At 41.6% G+C, this 19,773-nt stretch overlaps 1 protein-coding gene across 5 annotated transcripts in view; it reads left to right on the plus strand.

The window, feature by feature from the left end:
* The window catches only part of Rabgap1 (RAB GTPase activating protein 1), a 122,518-nt gene extending 102,954 nt beyond the window's left edge, over window positions 1-19,564 (plus strand). For all 5 annotated transcript variants that reach the window (XM_052182397.1, XM_052182398.1, XM_052182400.1 and 2 more), the window contains 7 exons: window positions 8,840-8,932; window positions 9,324-9,434; window positions 14,619-14,723; window positions 15,554-15,637; window positions 16,005-16,076; window positions 17,515-17,712; window positions 18,862-19,564. In XM_052182397.1, coding sequence (XP_052038357.1) covers window positions 8,840-8,932; window positions 9,324-9,434; window positions 14,619-14,723; window positions 15,554-15,637; window positions 16,005-16,076; window positions 17,515-17,712; window positions 18,862-18,984 — 786 coding nt within the window. In that variant the 3' untranslated portion in view covers window positions 18,985-19,564. The remainder of the gene's footprint in view (window positions 1-8,839; window positions 8,933-9,323; window positions 9,435-14,618; window positions 14,724-15,553; window positions 15,638-16,004; window positions 16,077-17,514; window positions 17,713-18,861) is intronic.
* Window positions 19,565-19,773: the final 209 nt, after the last annotated feature.

The following is a 19,773-nucleotide window of genomic DNA, read 5'->3' on the forward strand; positions in this document are numbered from 1 at the left end:
AAACACCCAAGCAAGCTGGCACTGATAAACACTCCTATTCCTCACATGGCTCAGTGTGTGAGATGGCCGCATCCATTCTCCTCACTCTATCCTGGTCTTGATGCTCCTAGGGTCCTAGGACAAGGACAGTGCTTCCACTTTTGATTCCTCTTATTCACTGCATTTATCTTTACACTGCCCAGCCAGTCATTAAAGTATACACTAACTCTGACCACTTCACTACCATTTCCTTTCTGTAGTGACCCTATCTGTGGTTTCCCTTTTTCCTTTATGGAAAACTCTTAAAGGCATTTTATCTTACCCTGGGACTCAGACTTGGGTTCCTGCCAAGACTCCCAAGGTCTCCCACAATTCCTATACAAGACCTCTCTCTTCTCCTCCTTCTCCTCCTCCTCCTTCTTCTTCTTTCTTCTTCTTCTTCTTCTTCTTTTTTAAATCTTTCTGCTTCAGACCCCTTCCCTTCCCCCCCCCCAGCTTCCTTATGTTTTCAGACATACACTAAGCATGTACACCCCTCCATGCTTTACACATGCTAAACTTTGTGCTTGTGCTAGCTATGTGCTTGGTTCCACCACTGCTTCATCCAGTCTTCACCTCAGACATCAGAGATGTCTTCTCTAGTCATAGTATTTAGCAGCTTTCCCCAGCCTTCTGACCTCATTGAAAGATCAAGTCGACAGCAGAGGGGAGAGTAGTTCTCGCTAAGTCCTTAATATTAAGAGTAGTATCTGACATATAAATACTGCTTGCCTGGCTGGCAAGATAAATATGCTGTTGATTTTCAACTTATTCTTTTACAATGGTTTGAACAAGTCTTAAAAAGAGATTCCAGGGCTGGAGAGATGGCTCAGTGGTTAAGAGCACTGACTGCTCTCCCAGAGGTCCTGAGTTCAATTCCCAGCAACCACATGGTGGCTCACAACCATCTGATGCCCTCTTCTGGTGTGTCTGAAGACAGCTACAGCATACTCACATAAATAAATAATAAATCTTTAAAAAAAAAAAAGAGAGATTCCAGCTCTAAGTGCCATTAGTTGAAAATATATTTGTAGACTGATACTTTATTTCCATAGTTCAAATAAGAGTTGACCTATGTCTTTGTCCTTGCCTGTCCTTTTCAGTGAAGTAAGACTAACGCCCTGCCTTTGGAGTAGTTGCATACAGTACACTGTGGCTATGAAGTCCCTTCCAGACCTGGGGGACTTGGCCTGTCTGTGGTGTATTTTGGATGGATCCCCTTATATATACTTATTCTAGGTGAGGCTAATTTTTCTTGAAATTCATTCAGCACAGGAAGCCTGCAGCTTCACCAGACTGCAGGACATAAGACTTTACTGCTAAAAGATGGAGTAAAGAATGCACAGGGGGTAATTCAGTCTTGCTGCTATACTAAACACCAACACATACTGAGGAAAACAGAGAGGTTGAATTAAGCTATTGGCAGAGTGGAACTATGTGTGGATTTACTAGCAGATGCCTCCTTAGCCCTGTGTCCTGTGCACCACCTGTGGGAGGAGGCCTAAGGCAGCGCAGAAAATAGACACAATGCTCTCTGGTGGTGGACTCCTCTACCATCCTTTGGTATCCTGTTATTTTTAAATGTTTAAAATTGTGCTTTGTTTATTGGGTTGTACCTCCTGATTGATATGAACACTGCCTGCAAACAAATACTTGTGTGTTGTTGTGTTTCAGTTCTGTAATAGTGCTGTGACTTAGTATCTGCATAGTTAGTTTACAAGCATCTTACTTGTCAGTTTAGTGTTGGGTAGGGAGGGCACAGCCGGCATGGATCTAAGGCAAGTGTACTGTTGGGACAGTGATACTCTTCCTGTTTGTCCTGCAAAAGTGCAGGAATAAGTTTGATATGGCAGCATCTGAAATGACCACAAGATGGCTCTGTTGCTTAAAAAGCACCATATTCTCTGGGCCCTATGAGCCTTAATTTTCTCTACATTTATTCTGTGCACATTCATTTGGTTTCTTGGGCCTTTTACTCCCCACACCCCCGCCCTTAGATGAGCTAACTATGGGATTGAGGGTGTTCCCTCTTGAGGAGGTCTCATATTCTTAATGTAAAGCTCAGGTTGTTTATGAGTTATTAGATAGGAAACTGTCCCCACTGCTACACAGTATCTTAATACCATTTGAGGATATCCCCCTTATGAGTTTCCTAGGAGCTGCATGACACTTTCATACTTATAAGTGTGTCATGCATAATTTTTTGAAAGGAAAGTGAAAAGAGTTTCTAGCCCTTTTAAGCTTTGATTCAAGAAATATGAAAGGGTTGGACATCAGATTTGGGAGGTTAGAGGCAGGAGGATCCACAGTTCCTGACTAGTCTTGGCTAAGCTACATAGGTGGTGTTTGCTGTGGAGGGAGAGAAGGAGTAGGGTCCCAAGAAGTGTGAGGTGTAAGACTAGAATAAAAAAGAGAGTCATGCTGTGAGGTGGGTCAGTAGTCCTGGAGGTAGCTGTGAACACTCTGCTCCTTTACAACAGAACCCTGCTGTGGCAGCATGGAGCCTCTGAATCATGTATCTGTGGAAGTTACATTTCAGGCATGAAATGAGTGTGCAGGACTAAAGGCTGCCTGTAGAAAAGAAAACAATAATGATCAGCATCACCATCAACCCTGCTCTGCATCAAGATCCCTCCTGCAGCAGACCTCTTGTCTGTTCCCAACAACCCACCTGATCACCAGACTCTAGGCTTCAGTCTGGCCATGCAGCTCTAACAGTCAACCTCCTACCTTTACCAATCCCTCTCTGTGCAACCCCCAACACACATACACACATACACACACACACACACACACACACACACTCACCAGCATACCTTTTATCTCTATAAAACTTTCTGAAGGCATTCTGGAAACCTGTTCTTTTTCCAGAGGCCAGGCTACTTTGTGTGTCTCTGTGTAAATGGACTTTAGTATGATATATGCAGTGCCTATTCAGAGGACTGCTCTGTTTCCTAATTCAAATAGTTAAGTGTCTTAGTTAGGATTTTATTGCTGTGAACAGACACATGACCACAAGGCAAGTCTATAAAGGACAACATTTAAGTGGGGCTGGCTTACAGGTTCAGAGGTTCAGTCCATTATCATCTAGGTATTACCATCTAGGCAGGCATGGTACAGGCAGAGCTGAGAGGTCTACATCTTCATCTGAAGGCTGCAAGTGGAAGATTGGCTCCCAGGCAGCTAGGACAAGGGTATTAAAGCCCACACCCATGAGGCCACACCTCCCAACAGTGCCACTTCCTGGGACAAGCATATACAAACCCTTATAGATAGGTTACCAGATTATGACTGCAACAGCAAGGAATAATTACAGTTTATTGAAAAGAACTTCCTTAGTGCTACAGAGCCTTCTGAGCACTGAACATGACAGTCTTCTGTTAGGCTAACACTCAGAAGCACTATTAGTATTTCACAGATAAGCAAGTCATCAACCGAGCCAAGACTTGGCATGTTACTCACTGAGCTAAGCAGGTTGCACCTAGAGACCAGGTCAGCAGCTACTCTCATTCTCTCCATCATCATGAGCCTTAATACCAAAAACCAGCTCCACTAGGGCAGATAGCATATATTTATATCTAAGAGTGCATTATTCAGTTCTCGTGACAGATTAATGACTGAAGGAGAGAGGTGTTTAGGACTATTGGAACCAAAATACCAAGCTGGGGGACATTGAGATAACTTAGCAGGTAAAGGTGCTTGCCACCAAGCCTGACAGCCTGAATCCAGGCCTCAGAATTCACATGGTATCTATCAGTAGAGATCTAACTCCCGAAGCTGTCCTCTGACCTACATAAGTGACACATGGTGCATTGGAAATGGCATACATGGATATATATGTGCGTGCATACACAGAGCGTAACTGAATGAATGAAAAATAAGAGCTGGTGTACAGAGTTTGACTGAAGGGAGAGTGCAGGCCTCTACCTAAAGCCCAGTGCGAAGGAATCTCCCAGCAGTGCTACTTCTCAGAGCCAAGTGCTGACATGATCTTGCTCCACTGAAGTTATAACCTACACTTAGTCCAGTACAAGAGGAAGTGAATCTGGATATTTGAGTGGAGACTTTGTCTCTACTGGTTAAGTATTTTCATGCTTACTGTGTGACAGAATTTTGTAAGCAATAGTGTTCTGTCTTGGCAGAATTTATGTATCTTAATGCTTTACAAAAAAACATGGTTGGTGGCAAACTATGAAGGAAGACCGCATCCTATTCAACATTAACTGGGCACTAGTGGCATGATGGCAAGCAAAACAGACACAGAACACAATATGGTAAGGATGCAGCACCTAAGAAGCTGTGGACTTGGAGGCTCCAGGAAGGCATTGAGTTGGTGCTTTAAGGACATAAAGAAGAGCTGGCCTGGTATGTGTGAGCCGCCATCACCATCAGTGTTCTTGCTTCAAGGGCTTCTGCCTATCAGTCAGCATGGGAGCCAACTCTCTTTGCTGGGAGCTGGAGTGTAGGGGCAACCTAAACTAGCTGGTTCTGGTATGCAGACATCCAAGCTCATAAAGTTAGCATCAGTAAGAGCTGGAAGGAAGCACATGTCACTGATGGAGGAAGTCACAGTGAGGCAAGAGTTTGTGGGAGAGACAACAACTGAGAAGGATGGGAAGAGACTGAGCTGGTAGAGAGATTGGAATTTTAGACTTGGAATCTCCAGGAAAGATGGAGGCTTTGTGCTCTGTGTGTATCTAGTTCTAGACGGGACACCTTGGTGATAGACTAAGTAGATCACATCATCATTAGACAAGAAACAACTATCTTAACCCAAAATAATTCTTACAGTACTTCTTAAGTATGAAAATAAATAATAAAGATAACTCACTCCTATGCAGAAAATACTAAAGAACAAAAAATTGTGTGCATGAGATGGACCCAGCATTCATCACACTCACTGGACACTGAGGGTGCGGAGTCAGACCAGCTTCAATCAAAGATAATAAAATCTAGGAATTATTTTGAAATTAGCCTTCCAAAGTATATAGTTATAAAGAAAATATTAATCCTTTCTTGGTCTTGAATGAGAGTGAGACTTGTCTTTACTGCCTGCCTTCACTTCTCTTTTGCCCAGACTGTAAAGAGCACTGGGTAGAAGAGTATGCCGCCCAAAAGCCTCAATTACTTTGTTTCATCATTATCTAATAGGATTAGTACATAAATTCACTGATCACACAGATGTTTATGTATGTGTGGTTTCTGGTTTGTATGTTTGTTTGCTTGTTTGTTTTTGGTACATCACTGAGGAGAACACGAAAAGTTTCCTCCTTAGTTGGGTAATACAGAAATGTGTGGTAGAGGTATCCCTACAGCTTGTGGACTCCTGTGTTTAATGAGCATCTTTGTGGAGACTGTAGCCAGAGCTAACAGTTGTACCCTGGGCAGTGGCTTTAGGATAGCAATGCCAGATTCCATAAACAGAACTCCAGTTCAGACACATCTGCTTACAGCCTGTATAGAAGACCAGAGCCAGTGAGAAAAGATCCACCAGGATGCTCTATCAAAAGATGACCACAGAGATACACAGGCACTACCACTAGCATGTTGCAGACATACATTCGGCTTACCCATTCTACTTAGATTTTTTTTATCTGTACTTACCTGGACCTGTGGGCCAGAAGTTGATTGGAAAAAAAAATAATTTAATATTGATAATTGGTGGTTTGAAAACAAATAAGCACTAGGTTTATAGTCATTTTCTAAACTGAACATGTCTGCTTTATCATGCTGTTATAGCTCATAGTTTTTAAATACAGTTTTTGAAACAGAATGAGTTAGCTGTTTAAAAGGAATTGAACAAAGGAGAGCTACATCCTGAAGGGTCACTCTTTTAAAAAAAAAAATTACTTATTTTACATTCCAAATGTTGTCCCCCCTTCCAGGTATTCCCCTCCCAGAGTTATTCACCCCATCCCCATCCCCTTTGCCCCCTTGCTCCTTACCCACTTACCTCTCTCCCTTTTCCCCCAACCTCCCTTCCCCCAGCATTTCCCTTCCCTATGGCCCTGCAGGATCAGGTGCATCCTCTCTCACTGAGGCAAGACAAGGCAGTCCTCTGCTACATATGTGCTGGGGGGAGGGCACAGACCACCCATGTATGCTCTTTGTGTTGGTGACTTACTCTATGGGAGTTCCCAGGGATCTGGGTTTCTTGATACTGTTTATCTTTCTATAAGGTTGCCATTCCCTTCAGTTCCTTCAATCCTTCTCCTAACTCTTCCAGAGAGAGAAGATTCACTCGTAATTGTGGTTAAGATTGCTGCAAGAGAAGTAGATGCAAGTACAGAGGGAACTCCTGATAGGTATGAAAAGAGAGTTGGAAGGGAAAGAATAAATATCCCACATGAGAGAGACAAGTGGAGGAGCATGAAAACTAGAGAAGTAGGATGACCTCCCATCTTCCTCAGCACAGCGGCTTCAGGAAGATGGGAGGTTCCACCTTGTGGCTTACAAGAGGCTTGAGAACAGACTATGGCATAGTGAAATCTGTTTTAAAGGCAGAGAGAACTGTGCCTGTTGGGGGCAGCACAGAAGAGACTAGTACAGTGGGAAAAGGCCAGAAAATGGTGGCATTACTGCTACTACTACAATGACAACTAATACTACTAGGGCAAATAGGGCCCCAAATTCTTGTGAGCAAAGCCATCTGTAAGGTATTCCGTAGAACACTGTTGTGAGAATTTTGGAAGTTTGGTTCCTTTAAAGGACACAGAAATATTTATAAGAATTTATTTTTATCCTAAGTGTGGGATAAGGGGCTGCTTCGTATTGTCCACAGCAGTTGACTATAACTTGCCTCATGCTCTAGCAAGGGTGTGATTTTGCCAGCTGCAGATAGTTTCTGCAATTGTATGACATTTGAGGCTCTGGGGACTTTTTAGAGGGTATATAAAAGCTCGGATCCCAAGCGGTAACATGGGTTATTGGTTGTTGTTGGTCATGGCTTGTTAAGTAGTTGTGGGCAAAAAAGGACAAGAAATTAGATATCCTGATGGCAAAGATCAAAGTTGCCCCAAGGAACTCAACACCCTTAATCAGCGGGAATTAACCTAACAATACTATCACTCCCCTCTAACCCCAACTTCATTCATTTCTTTCCTTTCCTCTCTATCCTTATCTCTCTCCTATCTAGTGTTAGGAAGTTGAAAAGGTGGGAGAATGGTAGAAGACAGAAGAACCTACAAAGTAGCAAAAGACAGGTAGCAGCTAATGTGGCAGAATGGAAAATTTGATTTCAAATGCCATAGAGGAAATTGGAGGGTACAAAGGAATGAATATTTTTTTCAGGACAAAAAATTTATTGTGACTGTTACTGCTAGGATATCCCCTCTACTTTGCTCCCAGGGGGATTTTCTGGTGTTTTGTTTTTTGTTGTTTTGTTTGTTTGTTTTCTTTCTTTTTCTTTGTGTATTCTCTTTCAAAGAAAGGAGAATGTCTGTGCAACTGGAAAAATTGCAGGTGAAAATGGAGGGGCCTGAGAAACAAACAAAAAGGTTGAAATGGAACAATAAAATTCACTCAGCTCTCATTTCTGAAAGGGTTGCAAAATTGGTTATGCAACTGAAAATAATTGTGGGTAGAAATGGAAACTCTAGGGAGGCAAGGAACACTGGAAAAGGGAGTGTGAAAAGGCTCAGTGCTGGTGAACAAGAGAATGGGAGTTTTCTGCAGGGGGGAAGAGGGAAAGAAACTGGAGGGCAGTTGGATTAGAGAAAAGCTGAAAAGGTAGGAGGACAAACTGATAAAACAGCCTCTTTCGAGAGAACAGGTTAATCTCAAACCAACCATACCACCACAGTGGGAAGAGGAATGACCCAGAATTATGAAATCACCATTAACTTTCCCAGTAGCCATATACCATATGTCTGCAAATGGTGTGGAACAAGGTTATGACAAGATAGGATGGCTTCCTATAAAAATGAAGGTGGTTTAAAGAGGCGCTGGTCTTATATGGGATGCATTCACCTTAAGTGAAACAAATTCTAAATAACTGGACTACTCAAAATAGGATTATTCCCCAATACTGTCAGTGATCAGTGACAGTTGTACTAGAGGCCAGTCTACAAACTGAAATGGTTAACATGCTAGAGGGAAGAAGCTGTGAATATTGAACAGTGAAATCGAGTGAGAGAAAGAATACAGTAAAGGATCACTTGCTGGGTGAAGGGCAGTCCCCTGAGATACAAGAATAGATTCAATTTGACAACCATACTATACAACAGTGTCACTTAGTGGCTTTAAGAGATTGAGACAAAGTCAAGGAGCCCGGGAAGAATATACTTGTTGACAAAAATTTTAACAGGCTCTGGAGAAGCCCTCACTGATTTTTTTTTTTTTTTACAAAGATTAGTCTCACCTGTGAACAAAGCTATATCAGCCCCCGACTTGGATACCTTAGCATCATATGAAAATGGAAATACCAAATGTAAAATATTAGACTATTAAAGGGGCAAGCGGTGCCTCTGGACAAGTGGATAAGGGATGCAGGCAGTATTCTAACGATAAGACCAATACCTTTCTGACCCCTCCTTTATTCAGGGATCTCTTTCCTTTCCTCTCTATCCTATCTATTGTGAGAGGGTTGAAAAGGTTGAAAGGGTGGAGAAGGGAAGAAGAAAGAAGAACCCAAAGTAACAGAAGACCATATATTCCTGGCAGTTACACAGTAACCATATATTCCTGGCAGTCTTGAGCTTATGTTTATCTATGAAGATTTCCATCCAAATAGTAAATGATGTGCCACATTAATTGGGTCTGCCCAGGGCAATAAGCACCACCATGGTCAGGTTCTTCATCTGTGCTGTGACTTCCTTGGCAGATTAGCCAAAAGAAGCTGAAGAAATTTGAAAAAGAGTACCATACCATGAGGGAGCAGCAGGCCCAACAGGAAGACCCCATCGAGCGATTTGAGGTTTGTTTTATGGCCTTTTATATCATAGACTTGTGCCCACAACTAGCTTTATTGACTCTTTTTAAAACTTCAGTTCCAAGACTGGTTTTCAGACTGAGTTTAAAAAAAAAAAAAAAAAAAAAGAGCTGTTTTGCTCCTAACCAGCTGCTCAGGTCGGATGCTCTTTCCTCAGTCAGTCAGAGACAGCTGCTTGACAAAGGTCTACTTCAGTCAGTTACACACTTCTTTGAGGAGATAGAAACTTAGAATTGTTTGTTTAGAAACGTGATTGTGTGAGCCATATCTCTTTATTCCACAGGACTTGGAGACTTTCTTTGAAGCTTAACCTTTGAAAACCTAGTGTTTTCATTTGATTTTTTATGTCCATAACTGACATTCTGCTCTCCTGCAGCGTGAAAATAGGCGGCTCCAAGAAGCTAACATGAGGTTGGAACAGGAAAACGATGACTTAGCTCATGAACTTGTCACCAGCAAAATTGCATTGCGGAAGGACCTGGATAATGTAAGTGTGACAGATCTGAAGAGAAAACTCACACTTAACACATTTGATCCCTCCTTTGAAGTTTAGTGTTGACTGATATAGATTCTATCAGCCCTTCCCTTAGGATCCAGCTCATTTGTCAGCCTTTCATTCAAAGAGACTTACAGTGTGCCATCCTCTATACATTTACTCACTGTGTTCACAGGCTTTTCCTGTTTTCCCAAACATTGACAGGGTTTGGTGGGGTTTGTGGGGAAGAGGGTATCTTTTACCACTTCTCATGCTATAGGTTAGCAGCAGTTCCTGGATTCCACAGGAAGAGGTGCAGAAGTTTCTTTCATTTCTCTTCCTGTTGTGAGCCTTCTGAGTAACAGTGCTCAAGGGGATTCTGTTCACTACTGAACAACCTATTACTGTATTGCTTGTATCCCTGATCTTGACAGAATGATTTTCTGCTTTGTGTACTGCAAGTTTCTGAAACTTAGATGATACAAAAGCAGTTCACAGATAAATGAATGAATGGCTGTTTTCTAATAAAAATTCACTTATAAAAATTGGTGGAGGGTTGGATATGGCCCCTGAACTACAGTTTTTGCAGGCCCCTAGATTTAACCTCCCAGTATCTTGACATGACTTCTGTGTCCATTTGCCAAGATTCTAGTTATATACTTAGGCTTCCAAGACCTTGCAAGCTTCTCCCATTCATATACACATTACATCCCTAGAAAGAATATACATTTAAGAAAGTTCTTGACATCCACCCAGGTATATAAATCATGTGCATATAGTATATTTTTTTTGAGAACATGTTCTTTTATTGATTTCTCAGGGTTGTTAAAACATTAAAGAAAAATATGGCCATATCTGCTGATTCTTTTCATTATCTCAGAAAATAAAAATTTCAGACAAACCGGGTCTGTAATCAGCTGCTCTACTTTCCTAGTCACTGAACACTGAGATCTAGGGAGGAGGAGTAATGGCTATGGCACAGGTATAGTCCGAATTGCATAATTTGGCATGCTGTACCCCCCCCCCCCAAAGTGCATTCAAAGAACAGAACATCAGAATTCCACCTGCTTATCAGACATGACCAACAAGGCTTCTTTCTCCAGCCTTAGTGCAAGGCCATTAGCTCTCTGTGACTAACATCTGGGCTTTCAATGCCTTTCTGACATAGGCCTGCTTGTCAGGGTTACGCCTCCTCTCCCTGTTTAGAAACCTTCTAACGTTCTCACTGCTCAGGCATTTCTGCCTAGAGTAGAGGGAGCTTGTGTACATAGAGCAGAGAATGTTTTAGTAGGGCTAAGGAGTTCATCTCACAGCTCCCTCCAGCTGTGGATGGTGCAGAATGGAAGTGAATGTTAAAAACAGTCCTCAGTATACAATAGCAGCTGGTTGGCCAGAGCACTAGGTGGGTGCTCAGCTTGAGCAACAATTGTATTTTCTCATCTGTAAGAAAGTGGTAGAAGCCATCAGAAGCTTGTGGCAGTCTTTCATTCTCTTTTTGGTTTTTTGAGACAAGGTTTCTCTGTATAGCTCTGGCTGGCCTTGAACTTTGTAAACCAGGCTGGGTTTACATAGAGATCCTTCTGCCTCTGCCTCCCGAATGCTGTGATTAAATGCATTTGGGCAGCACCCACAGTTCTGAGCAGACACTCTTCCAAACCATTGCTGAAGGTGATATGAAGGTGAGGTGCTCTCACATTCTTTTGACTTCAGAGGCTCAGTTTTTAAAAGAATATCATTCTTTTTATTATTTCCGAACCCTGTCACTTTTGTTGTCTTTGCCTCTTTGTGCTGTTGTTTACAGACTCCTTGGTGACCCTATAAAAGCTTCTCCTTTGTGCGTAGGGTGACAACTGGAAGTAACATTGGGGCTGTGAGGAGAGGGAACCTATAAAAGGTCCATGACATGGGACTGACAGACAGACCATGTCTCAGTCGCCTGTAGCATGATTGCTCCTCTGCCTTAAGACTATGTCATTAGAACAAAAAGCAGCAAAGCAAGGTCCAGCAGGTTGCTAGACTTCATTTCAGTAGTTCCTGAGCTTCTTTGCCAAACATTAGCTGACTCTGCATGGGTTGGTCTAATTGACATTCTAGCCTGCTCTGTCCTTATGCCAGGACTACAGTGTCTTGATTACATGAGCTTTATAATGAATTTTAAAATTAAGTCATTTATGGAATCTGGCTTTGTTGGTTTTAAAACTCACTTGGATGCTTTGATGGAAAGCTTTTACAGAAATACAAAGGACTTAAAGAGTTCTAGTAATAGATGCCTTCTGGGATTTTAAATAAGGTTTCATGGAATCTGTCAACTTTTGGAGAGAATTGACATGTAAACAGCCTCTGAGCTGTCACCCATGGCATGTCACCTTAATGTTAACATGCCTTCAGTTCCTCTCAGCACTACTTTGTGGTTTTCAATTCACAAGGCTGTCTTAGTCTCTTATAAATGGTGTATTCTTAATTGCACTTTCCAGTGATTAGTAATCAACTGGAAAGTGGTTTTGTGCAATATAGCCTTTGACCTTGTCAAAATTTGTGACTAGTCTAGTTGGGGGTGTGTTTTTTTGTTTGTTTGTTTTATTTTGGTTTTTTATCTTTTTGTTTTGTCTTATTTTCCACATACACTATTGTATTTTTGAATGAAGACTGTAACTTCAGGCTCTTTCCGCTGCCATCCACACTTGCCAAGGTCTTTAGATCAGTCTTAGGTAGAGAGCATGTAGGATGGCATCATTTGTTAGTTTTTCAGGCCATTATAATAGTGAGGATTGAACCTGAGGCTTCACACATGCCAGCCTGGCACTCCACTTTCACTTTTCATTTTCTTCTTTTAAATCTTACTATATTGTTCAGGCAAGACTTGAACTTATGATCTAATGAACTTAGTCATAAGGCTTACAACTTAATGGTCAGGAAATTATGAGTTGACTTCCTGGATAATGGAGCTATATGAATTAGAGACTGTCTCTAATTCTTTACATGACAACTGCTAGAATTTGTTTGGATCTGTTTTTAGGACAGTCTCAATGTGATTAGTTCAATTGGACCTGGCTAACCTGGTACTTGTTAAATTGCCAGAGCTAATCTGGAATTTAAGATCATTCCAATGGGTCTGTTCTCTAAAATGCTGGGATTAGAGGTATGCACCGCCTAGTTGCTGTTCTTTTTTTTTTTTTTTTTTTTTTAATCAAACTGTCTTTCCCATACCTTGTCTTTGATGGCCAAGTGTATATCTGAAGCTTCTGGGGCTTTGCTGATGTTTATACATCTCTACCAATGTCCCCTTTACAGTTCTGATACTGGAATATGCTCACCTCCCCCCTACCTGTTTACCATAAAGTTGATCTTTCCAAAGCCAGCTTTTGCTTTACTTATTTTTATGTAGTATTTGTTCTGTTAATACCTGTTTTGAGTTATTTCTTCCTACTTTTGGGGGAGATTTACTTTGTACAATTTTTTACTATCTTAAAGATTTTTATAATTTATTACAAAGCTATTTAAAAATCAGCATCTGAAATTATGGCACTGTTTATGACAGCCCTGTTAGCTATTTATCTATGTTTCTTCCAACTCTGCGGAGTTTGGCTTCACATATGGGAGCGACCACAGGTACTTCCATGTGTTTCCTTCCTGATGGCCCCACAAGTCCTCATTGCTCAGTTATATCCAGATAGGAATTGCTTTTCTCTCCTGTCTGCTTTTTTCTCTTTTGCGGCATCCTTTGTTATTTGCTTGGTCTTCTGTTCCCTTATAGACTATTCTAACTTCCTTCACTCTCCCACAGTTTCTGCCACCTCAACCACCCAGGACCCTAGCCTTTTCAGACATTTTCTGTTTGACACCCTTTACAGAAGCCCCAGTGATAGGAGAATGTAGATTTCTTTTCTCCTCCATTGTTTCCCAGGTATTATTCAAAATTCTGGTTAGAGTAGAAGGATGAATCTGCTTCCTATTCACCCTTCATGACTGGAAGTAGAAGCTTGGATTTATGTATATTATCCCTAGGTATTCTCATTTTAGTTATATAAATAAGAGTGACTGTCAGGACCATAACTCAGGCAGTCCACTAGGCAGTGTGTGCTTTCCCATTGACAGTGCTGAGAGCCAGCGAGAATGGAGCTAGAGCAGGTGCTGCAGAGTCTATCTAGACTGTGAGAGGTCAGAAGAGACTGCCTCACCTTGCTCCTGTGGAAGCAAGGCTTCCAGCTGGATCAGCTTTCCCCTCACTGACCCACATTTGGTGGCCTCCTATGAGCCACCTACTCAGTGGCACTGATAATGGTCACGAGTCACAGCTGTGCTCAAGTACTATCAGCTGTGTTCTATTTCCTTGTGATCTGCAGTCTTCATTTTGCTTATGATTGCCTCTTGAGTTTGCAGTGGAGGAATAAGTTGTGAACTATCTTCACTGCCTACACAGTCTGCAAGTAGACAGCAGATGTCTGAGTTTGGTCAAGTCATGCCTGTCTCAGTTCTGTGTATGAAGGCACATGTCAACACTGTGATGTCAACAAGTGATATCAACACTGCTTAATATCAGAGAAGCCAGGGAAAGTTGTCCAGGAAGGGACAAAAAAAAGACTATCCCTAGCTTCCTTGATTGTTGTCCAACATGATAGCCACTCTTCAGTTATCTGTGAAGGGATCTGTGTCAGGAACCACAGGGATTGTGTTCCCCTGGGATTCATGTCTCTACTCACCAGACATTTCTATCTGCTAGAAAAAGACTTTTGAATGGCCATAGTCTTTTTCTAGCAGTCAAAGACTATGGCCATTCAAAATTTCAGAGAAAGCGGTTCTCTCTGTTGAATAACTTTAACAAAAGCACATGCAGTACTAGTCAGATACATGAAGGAAATACAAACCATTTGGAAGACAAAACAATAGCTGATAAAATTCAGCTGCCATCCCATTGTTCGTGCTAGCCTAGGTACTATACTGGATGAATATTATGCTGGATAACCTAGAGCTTAGAAACTTCCTCAAGTAGCACAGGTCACTCAACAATGAGGTGAGTTTAAAAAAAAAATGCTCAGTCCCCAACCGCTGCCCTGCACTAACCACACACTGAGAAGCCTAGGGGTAACCTTGAGTGTGCCATTCCTCCGTCTGGACTGGTTCACTCTACCTTCTTACAATAGGGTCCTGAACTTTCAAGTTCTAAGCTCGTAATGAGTGCTTAATAATGTGTCTCAGGCAGAGGAAAAGGCAGATGCATTGAATAAGGAGCTGCTGATGACCAAGCAGAAGCTGATTGATGCAGAAGATGAGAAGAGGAGATTAGAAGAAGAGTCTGCACAGGTGAGCGGATCCTTGCCTCCTCTCATTCACCTCTGAATTTTGACAATACTGATGGTGGGTTCTGCTAGAGGCGCATTCTTGGTGCTAGAGAACCTGGAGACAGTGGCTTCAGTTACTTTTCAAAGGCCATTTTAATTTCCTCCATAAAACGTAATGGTTCCTAAAAACTAAAGCATGAGTTAGTACATCATTGAGGTGGGACAACCTCCTGTGTATCAGCATGAAAAACAAAGGAAGGATGCTAGTGTCTACAGGAGAGGGTGCATCTCAGAATGCCTACTCCTCCCACCCTTGTCCTCTGATGCCTCTCATAGACATCACTGTGAAAGCTGTGGGTGCCATGGAACCCAGAACAAGCTCCCAACCCTCTCCCTCTGCACTTGCACAGGGCCTTCATAACTACTCATCTCAGGTAGGCCTAGCCAGCATGAGCCTGAACAAACACTGCCTGTATACACTGCCATCTTTTCCTGGGATTTTTTTTTTTTTTTTTTTTTTTTTTTTTTTGGTCTATTTGGCGCACACTATCTCCTTGTACAATGGCTAGAACAACTTCAGTAGAAGCCCCCACTGGAACTGGGCACTGGCATTTCTAGAAATGTGAATTTTTCCTATTGGCATCAAATACAGAGGATTAGTGTTGCATTGGGAAGAGGAAGGAGGTTGGGTGTGAAGAAACTAAGCCCAGCCAGAGTTAGGTATTTTCTGGAAGGCTCTACACTGTAGTTAATAACCAAGCTTCCTCTTTCATTTGAAATAATCTCTTCTTTCCTCCCTCCTCCTCCTCCTCCCACCCCCTCTTCCTCCTCCTTTTTTTGTAATGTGTGCAGTTAAAGGAAATGTGCCGCCGGGAACTTGACAAGGCAGAATCAGAGATTAAAAAGAACAGCTCTATCATTGGTGACTATAAGCAGGTAAGTTTTTGGACCAGGGGCTGGGCTGGGCACATGGTGGGTAGAGTGTGTACTCTAGCTTCAAGCCCCTGTTCTTTAAGTGTAACAATAAGGAAGCTTATCTCTACCTGGGAAGATTAAGTTCTCACTAGGCATGCATGCAGAGTGAGCCAGCATTTAAAATGTCAGGTGATGTATGTAGTGTGTTTGAATGATGGCAAGCCACTCCCTCTATAGAGAACTTTGTAGGTCAGTTCCCATCTATGCTTGTGTCAACCTCACCTATGCAATCATAGCACATTCCTTCTGCTGTTGTAATAGAATTTACCCAAAGTCCAACTTATGCAGGTGACATTGAGCCAAAGTCTCTGGTTTTATATTTGTTTAGATTTGTTCTCAATTGAGTGAAAGACTGGAAAAGCAACAGACAGCCAATAAAGTGGAAATTGAGAAAATCCGGGTAAGACTTACTAAAGAATTTCATACTCTCTAGTTCTAAATATGACCTATCCTTGATATAGCAGGTACAAGTGAGGCAAGCTGAGCAGGCCGCAGGCTTGGCACAGGCTCAACAACGTACTTGCTTATTTCTCTTAAGAAAAAAAAAAAAAACCTAAGAACAAGACCCAATGAGCTGTAGTTTTAGATCTCACATTTGGGTGTCCAGGATTACAAACATCTGTGGGAAAGCTACACTAAGTGTGGCTTGAGGCAGGGTTCCTAATCCATCATTCTGAAGATCCCTGCACTCATACCTTCTGCCCTAAGGGATTCAAACACAATATTTTTAATATTTTATTGCAAGTTTGGGAGCTTTTTGTAGCTCAAGAGTTTCTTTAAAGTATTTCTCAAACCTTACAAAGGCTACCAAAAATTTTCTGATATGTTTCTTACTAATCTGTTTAAATATGCTTTCTATGCTTCTAAACAAATTTGAGAAATAAGAGGTAAAACCTTATAATACAAAGACTCAAAGACTATAATAAAATCTTTTCTCCTCTCATTGTATATTGAATTCAGGCCTGTTACACACACTAAAAGCTTTCTGAGTTAATCCCCTCACACTACAGTTAAGGTTATGTTGCATATTCTTCAGCCTTTCCTGATCTTAAATTAAGATATAAAATAGTATTCATCCCAGGTTAGGCTTTCTTTAAACATTTCTATTTCTAAATTTGAAACACAGATTTTTTTTCCTTAGGGGCATCCTGTTTTGGTGATTTTTTTTTTTTTTTTTTTTTTTTTTTGGTGTGTGTGTGTGTGATTGTTTTACATATCTCTTTGAAGATTTATTTTTTTATGAGTTATGTTTATAAGGGTAGATGTGAACACAGGTGCTTATGGAGGCCAGAGCTGGAGTTGGTGAGCAGTTGTGATTCACATGATGTAGTTCTGGGAATCAAACACATTCAGATGATGTAGTTCTGGTCCACAGCAGAGCATTACATACTCTTAACTACTGATCCGAGTTTTTTCCAGTGTCTATATTCAGTTTTGCATCTTCTTTATACTAGTATTAGTATTTACCCATTTTTCCCTATTATGAAAATTTTTCCATCAAGTGTTTAGAACCTGGAAATTCGCCTGAACAAGCAGACTCATTGTTCCCAGTCGGATACTCTGTATGTCAATTAGTAAAGATCCTCACATCTGAGCTTCTGATTATGTGCAACTTTGTTTTCTTAGCCTAGAATTCCTCAGTGTACAATGGATCAAGGGGATATTCTTATTGCTTTTGGTATAAAATACCAACCAGGTACTCTTTGAAGTGGGTTGTCTGACTTTTTTCCAACATCACCAGACTTTTCTGGTACTCACAAGGGACACCGAGTCACATGCTGTAGCATCTGATAGAGTTCCATCTTTGGGGGTCTCTTCACTTCTGGTGTTCACTTCAGCAAAAGGTAGATGACTGTGACCGCTGCCGAGACTTCTTCAACAAAGAAGGGCGTGTGAAGGGTGCCAGCTCAGCCAAGGGGGTTTCAGATGAGGACACGGATGAAGAAAAAGAGACACTCAAGAACCAGCTGAGGGAGATGGAGCTAGAGCTGGCACAAACCAAACTGCAGTTGGTAGAAGCTGAGTGCAAGATCCAGGTAATGGCAGTGCCATGAAGGCACACATGTTCCTTAGTCAGACCTATGGGATGGACTAGAAATGACTTGTGATTTAGGATGTCATATCTTCCCCCTCAACCTCAGCACCACTTGACCTCTGACCACAGCCCTTCCTTCATAAGGGAGAACACTTTTCTTATTAGAGTGTGTTTAACCATTTCAACATGCTAAGAATTACAACAGAAATTAAATCTTTTTAGTACAACATAGAGTAGTATTTAAAAAATACCTCTCCCCAACTCAATCCAGATTAGGCTTCTGGTGTCCATATAGAAATATGAGTATTAGACCAGTGGTGGTAGTACACACCTTTAATCCCAACACTTGGGAAACAGAAGCGAGTGTATCTATGTGAGTAAGCCTGGTCTAAAGAGCTAGTTCCAGGACAGCCAAGGCTGCACAGAACTACCCTGTGTTGAAAAACACAAAAGGGGGTTGGGGAAGGGGAAAAGAAATGGGAGTCTTAATCTTTTTTCAGGTTATATTAAATACTAAAAATATATGAGGATGGTAAATTAACAGAATGCAATGCAAACCCTTCTAATACCCATCACTAACCTCATTTTGTGACCTTGGGAATATTTCCTAATGATTATGAACCTCCAGCCATTCTTATCACTGGGGCACCATGAGTGGCAGGAACCTGGTTCAGGTCTAGAACTTCAGACCCACTTTCCCATGCCACAGTCCATTACTGGTGGACACATCCTCTTTTGTCAGGGTCAGACCAGGTACTAAGAGAGGGTTTATGATTGCCCAGGACAAAAAAAAAAAAAAAAAAGCATCACCAAGATAGCTATATCTAAGCTATGGTCAGGGAATGGACAGAGAGCAGCTGCAAAAAAATCAAGATCACCATTCTGACTGAGGAAGCAGCTCAGATCACCAAAGGGACCAAAGGACTGCCTACTTAGGGATCTCAGCAAAAGGATGAAGACAGGTACCATACTAAGTGATTTGGACGTACAGGAATTTTAACTGTATGATGGTGTGCCTGAAAGTTTTAGGAGACAGTGATTTAAGAGACTGCAATTTCAGATTAGAGAGTTCCCAAACCTTCCGGCACTGTATACCTGCCTCAGAAGATCAAATGGATTACAAAAATCCTCATACTTGTTATTTCTACAGGACTTGGAGCACCACTTGGGCCTTGCTCTCAGTGAGGTGCAGGCAGCCAAGAAGACTTGGTTTAACCGAACACTGAGCTCCATAAAGACAGCAACTGGCGTTCAAGGGAAGGAGACATGCTGAGAGCAGCTGCCCCTCCAGAACCTCCAGAAAACACACCACCTTTTGTTGCCTTCTTTGGCCAGATGTGTGATTCTGTGATATGTTGCAGGACCAGAATGTACCTAGGTCAGAGCTGCATAGTATGTTGGTAGGTCATTGGGCTAGGGCTGCTACAGCAGGCTGCCAACCCAACTGATGCTTTGGGCATGCACCAGAGTCTTTCCTCTTTGTACCATTCAGGCCTCTTTTCTGCATAGGAGCACTTAAAACAGCCAGACTTGGGGTATCCCCCAATGTATTGGGTTTTTTTTCCTAAACCCTTTAAAAAAACATTGTGTGTGTATGTGTACATGTACACACACGCACACTCTATCCTTTGAGTGGGGGGAGCAGGGTTCAGAAATTGGAGTAATTCTTATCTGTCAGTGCCAGCAAAAGCCCCCAGAGATGAGAAGCACTTTGAATAGAAGGGTCTTGTAGTCACAGTTCAAGTCACCTAATTTTGTCAACTAATATAGTGCATAGGTTTTGATTTGGAATTATTCACATTGCCGAGCAATTCTATGCAACTCTCATAGTCGTGGCTTTTTTTTTTTTTTAATCATTAGCTGCCAAAACTACTTCTGAAGGCTGGAATGGGCCACATGATTGTGAGACTGAATCAATCATGACATGGACAGTTCTTATTTTGTTTAAAGTGTCATGTGTAAATATATGTGTGTGTGTGTGTATATATGTGTGTGTGTATGTATATATAAATATATATATATATATAAATACCTTTCCCAGTACCCTGCACTGACAGTGTTT

The sequence above is a fragment of the Apodemus sylvaticus genome, chromosome 5 (genome assembly GCF_947179515.1).
Source record: "Apodemus sylvaticus chromosome 5, mApoSyl1.1, whole genome shotgun sequence".
Lineage (NCBI taxonomy): Eukaryota > Metazoa > Chordata > Mammalia > Rodentia > Muridae > Apodemus > Apodemus sylvaticus.